This window comes from Fukomys damarensis, unplaced genomic scaffold (genome assembly GCF_012274545.1).
Source record: "Fukomys damarensis isolate Sample0158 unplaced genomic scaffold, DMR_v1.0_HiC HiC_scaffold_23, whole genome shotgun sequence".
In the NCBI taxonomy this organism is placed as follows: Eukaryota; Metazoa; Chordata; class Mammalia; order Rodentia; family Bathyergidae; genus Fukomys; species Fukomys damarensis.
This window is the reverse complement of record NW_022900935.1, coordinates 15,068,537-15,073,751: the sequence shown is the minus strand read 5'-3', so window position 1 is coordinate 15,073,751 and position 5,215 is coordinate 15,068,537. Positions and strand designations below refer to the sequence as shown.

The 5,215-nt window shown below is 50.2% G+C and overlaps 1 protein-coding gene across 3 annotated transcripts in view; it reads right to left on the bottom strand.

Annotated features, from left to right (window-relative positions):
* Positions 1-5,215, bottom strand: part of Sync (syncoilin, intermediate filament protein) — a 25,903-nt gene that overhangs the window by 5,598 nt on the left and 15,090 nt on the right. For all 3 annotated transcript variants that reach the window (XM_019207111.2, XM_010621538.3, XM_010621539.3), the window contains exon 2: positions 244-1,408. In XM_019207111.2, coding sequence (XP_019062656.2) covers positions 244-1,408 — 1,165 coding nt within the window. The remainder of the gene's footprint in view (positions 1-243; positions 1,409-5,215) is intronic.

Below are 5,215 nucleotides of genomic sequence, written 5' to 3'. Positions count from 1 at the left end.
AAAAAAAAAAAAAAAAAAAAAAAAAAAATGCAGTAGAAACTTTTAAGTGCAAATAATTTAGCTTTTAACAAGCCTGACTAAAATAAATGACAGGAGAGAATGGCCCCAAAGAGAGAGTTACTGTTCTGCTCAGAATAATGTCCTCCAGCCCCAAATGTTAAATTCTTTCCACACTTTCCTTCCTTAGGTTAGACCACCTCTTTTTTTTTTAAAGACCACCTCTTTTCATAGCCAATGGCCTACCCTGTACTGCTGCACTTCTTCATCTCGCTTTTGCCTCACAAGCGTGATCTGGTCCTCCAGGTTCCTTTTTTGCAGGTGGAGCTGCTGGGCCTCTGCTTGCAGGGGTCTCAGAGCCTCCTTCATCTCCTGGATCTCGGCCTGGGTTTTCTGCAGAGCTTTGGTCCCCGCTTCTTTCCTCTCCAGGAGCCGCAGTAGCTGAGGCTCATATTCCTCCTCCAGGCTCTGGCGGTTCTCTGCCATAAGATGTTCAAACTGGGCAGACAGCTGCCGGCTCTCCTGGAGAAAGTGCCCATCCCTCTGGCTTGGAGGCGCTTCTAGTTGTTGTCTTAACTGCTCCTTCTGCTTCTGATAGGCATCCTGGAGTTGGGCCAGTTCCCCAGACAGCTGGGCTGCCTTTGTGTTCAGCACTTCCCGGAAATCAGTGAACTGAGCCACATCCTGCTGGTGACACTCCAACTGGTACTGGTAGGCCACACATTCCTTTGTCACCTTGAATAACTTCTGCTTGACCAGCCTGATCTCTTCCCTCAGCCCATCTCTCTCCAGCTCTGCCTGTGCGTGCAGCTTGTAGGCAGCCAGGATGTCCTGATGGACTTGCTGTACCTCCTGCAGGGCTGGTTCTCGGAGCAGCGCCAGCTCATGGATGAGCTGATCCCGCTCCTCTTCCAGCTGGGCCACTGCTTGCACACACTGCTGGAAACGACCCTCTAGCAGTTCCAGGTCCTCAATGCTCAGGTTCTCCTCTGGGCTGGAGCTCTGCTCAGGTTTGAGGTTTTCCTCAGGGTTGGATTTTTCTTCCCTTGCAGTCATCTCTGCCTCACACACAATCTGCTCTGGGCTCAGGCTCTTTGCTAGATCCACAGGCTGTTCCACATTTGGCTTCACAGTCTCCTCATACTTCATCTCCCCTGGACACTCAGGCTTTTCCACAAATAGTGCCGCCTCTGGCTGCCCAGTCTCCTCAATATACAGTGTCTCCTGTGGATTCTCAGGCTCTTCCACATAAAGTGTCTCTTCAAAGTCACCTGTGTCCCCAAGGTAGAGAACGTCTTCCAGGTTCACAGTCCCCTCCAAAGATAGTGTAGCTTCTGGATTCAAAGTCTCAGCCTCATTCAGGGATTCAGAATTCTCCTCTTGAGGAGAAATGGCTTCTGCTCTTATTTTCCTGCGAGAAAAAAATGATTTAAAGTGAAAAAAATGTGAGCTTGGGATGTAACTGTGGTAGAGCACTTGTCTAGTAGTGGGGGCCGATGGTTCCATCTGCAGTAGAAAAAGACGAAAGAAAGAGGAAGAGGGGAGGAACAGGACACAGAGTGGGGAGAATCTCAGATCTCATGGATAGCTTGTTTGCTCCCTGTCCCCCTCCCACATTCAGGCCATCCTTTTGCTCCCCTATCTACACCCCCCCAAGACCTACTAGTAAAAGTCTGATGTTTAAGGTAGAAACTTCCTTGCAATTCTTACCTGCTGGACTTGATAACTCTCTTCTAGAAGCCAACAATTTGAACTTATTTTCCATTTAAATTCTTTAAACATTTAACCGACTTAGGAGCTGTGAGTGTTACTGAGTGTGAGAGTGCATGCTTAGCACAGGGCCACAGGTTCAATCCTCAGTACCATACGCAAAAGTAGCTAAATTATCTTACAATTATTCCATATATAACAAAGTTCCAGTGCCCTCCTCATTTGGTTCTCTCCTTTCTGACCAGGCTCTAATTATTACTTTGTTTTGTGTCTTTTAAGACGAGGTCTCTCAGCTTTGCACTCACTAACCCGAGCTGGCCTCAAACTGCCAGCCACTGTCCTGCCTCAGCCTTCCACATGCTGGCATTATAGGGATGTGCCACCATGCCTGGCTCCAGGAGATCATTTTAAACCATCAGGTACCCTGTCCTCCCACCTAAGAAGTCATCAGTCCCTGGTTTCCTTTTCTGTGTGTAAGAGTGGCCTGGATACCACAAAGTCTGCTTTACCAGTCCCCTTGACATCATGGGCCTCGCTCCATCCAGTACTTGCTCCAAAACTTTAAACCTAAAGTCCTCAACAATCGCCTAACCCTTTTGTGTTGCTTCGCCAGAGAGGAAGTGGTTTTTGTTATCTTCACCTGATAGGATTACCTCAGACTCAGTTGCCCCACATTTCATATTCCTGAGGCTTACGGCATGTGTACTCCACCCCCCCTTCTCCATCCTTTTTCAAGTCATCAGGTCTCCCTGCACCTCATCCCAGCCTTCTAATGGGCCTTCTCACCCCAGTCTATTCTCTACAGTACCAGTTAGCTAGCTACAACATGATGCTGCTCTCCTTCACAACTTCAAAGTCTTAAAGATGTGGCCCTTTTTTTAGCCTCAGCTCACATTACTCCTGCATCCCACTCGGTGCCTGACAGCCCAGAACATGTTAACTTTTCACACCTCCCACACTTCAGCCCACAGTGTCTGAAAGATCCAGCTGAGTAGTGCAGCTTCCCCAGTGCCACCTGCCTAGAGAACAGCCTTGTGCTACCTGGGAAGTTAGAGCTCCTAGCACGCAGAAGGCACACCTGCTCAGCCACCAGGCCCAGCTTGTTAGCAGAGTCCCTGCTTTCCCAGACCATGGCCCTCCCAACATTCCTGCCAAGCCCCCCACCTGGGGACAACATACCATGTTCAAGGCAGTACTCTTAAGCACTTTATTGTTTGGTGCTAGGATTGTAATGCAGAGCCTTTTGTACTACATCCCCAGCCTCTTTTTTTTTTTTTTTTGAGATAGGATCTTGCTAAATTGTCCAGGCTGGGCTCCAACTTGTAAACCTCCTGCCTTAGGCTCCCCAGAGTGCTGGGATTGATGGGATGTGCCACGATGCCCAACTTCTAAGCATTTCACATGAGTACTCATGTATACGGTCCTCATCCATTACACCACCCATTGTATAGATGAAGTGGGAGCACAAAAAACACAAGGTTCCAAAATTCGTGCACATGGTAGATAGAGCCTGGAAAAGGGTGCTCTCAGACAAAGGAAGACATAACAATGAAGCTCCGCACATCTTGGTCAAAACATCTTTCTAGCTGGGCGCGGTGGCGCGTGCCTGTAACCCCAGCACTCGGGAGGCTGAGGCAGGAGGATTGCTGTGAGTTCAAGACCAGCCTGAGCTACATAGTGAGTTCCAGGTTAGCTCAACTACATAGTGAGACCCTGTCTCAAAAAACAAAAAATCTTTCTAGGGCTAGATATTTATTTATTTATTTTTGGTACCAGGGACCAAACTTGGGTCTTTGCACTTGTAAGGCAGGCAGCAGAACCGTTGAGCTAAATACCCAGCCCTATTTTTTTAGTTTAGATAGGGCATTGCGGGCCAGGGATGTAGCTCAGCAGTTCCAGTGCCTGCCTCGCAAGCACAAGGAGCCAACTTTGATCCCTGGTACCAAAAAAAAAAACCCAAAACTAGATAGGGCATTGCTATGTAGTCCAGGCTGGCCTGGAACTCAGAAATCCTGTCTCAGCCTTCCCAGTGCTAGGATTACATGGTTTAGGGCTGGGGATTTAGATCAGAGGAGGAGTGATTGCCTTAGCAGGTATAAAGCGTTAGATTCGATCCCCAGCACTGCAATACATAACATACATACATACATACATACATACATACATACATACATACATACAAAAATCTATTTAACAAACCTTTATTCATCCTTCAAGTTCTGCTCAAACTCCATCTCCTCTATGATGTATTTCCCAAACAAGGCCCACCTGTGTCCTCTCTGAATGCCACTCATCTTTGTGCTTCTGCATTACCAACGTGCCCACCTCTCTGACAGTGAATGCTAAAGACAAATACAATTCTGCTCTGTATCCTAAGGGTGGGGCTCTTAGAAGGAAGGCAGGCCGAAACCAACTAAGCTCCAAGGAGGAAACTTGCCCAAGGTCAAGAGGCAAAACTGGAGGGAGAATCCAGGTCTCCTGAGTTCAGGCCATCCTGCCACCCCTCCCAGGGTGTCAGTTGCTGCCCTTACAGCGATACCTCTCTACTGCTGGGAAAGTAGATATTAGGCCAAAAGGGAGGGAGAGCAGGGAGCTCAGCTGCAGCCCCGGACCTCAGGCTTCCTTGGGCCCAGGGCAGCCTGCTTCTGCCACTCTGCCACCCCAGAAGACTCCAGCAGCTCCCTAACACCGTCCCAGGGCTGTGGCTGGGAACGTGTGTGACACAGCGCAGGCGAGCGTCTGTGTCTGATTCCTTGTATATGTGTATGTATACAACAGTACAGCAAATGCGCATGTAAGACGGAGTCCCCTAATGTGACCGTAGAGAGGTGTCAGGTGTGTATTTGTACCTCCACCTCTTGGTACAGCGGGAAGTCCAGGACCACAGCCTGATGTGGGGCAGAAATACTCCCCACTTGCCCCGGGCTCCTTCCCCACTACCCAGAGGTGACTGACAGGGTAGGGAGGTGGTGTGGGCCTGGCCTCCTGGCCCCAGCCCAGCCAGGGCTCCTTAATGGTCTGAAGCAGTAGACCCTCCCTGCCCCCCTCCTAGGCCAGGCAGGAGAGAACAAGATGCCTGAGCAGACTCTTAACTTCAAGCTGGCCCATGTCCAACCTTGCACCAAGTGCCTTCCTTGCAGCAAATTCGCAACTGGTTGGTCACCCCATCCTCGGCTGACATTTGGAGTGAGGAATAAAAGAAAACGAGCACATTCTCTGGTCAGATGGGCCAAGTGGATTTTTGAACACTTGATGGCCCGAAAGGGCTAATTCTCACGCGGTCCATGGAAGAGGACAGGGTATCATAAAAAGCCACCCACCGATCCACAGAGGAGTGTGACCCGGACCAGGGCTCCCCACCTCCCTTCCCTGAGCGACTCCACCCCGGGTCCAAACCCGGGCTGAACCATTGCCCCCAGCCAGGCGACAGGGGCGCAGGGAGGAACCCGCCCGGCACCCCCTCCCAAGAGGGGCGTCGCCGCGGGCCCTGGACTCTCTTACCTCGGGG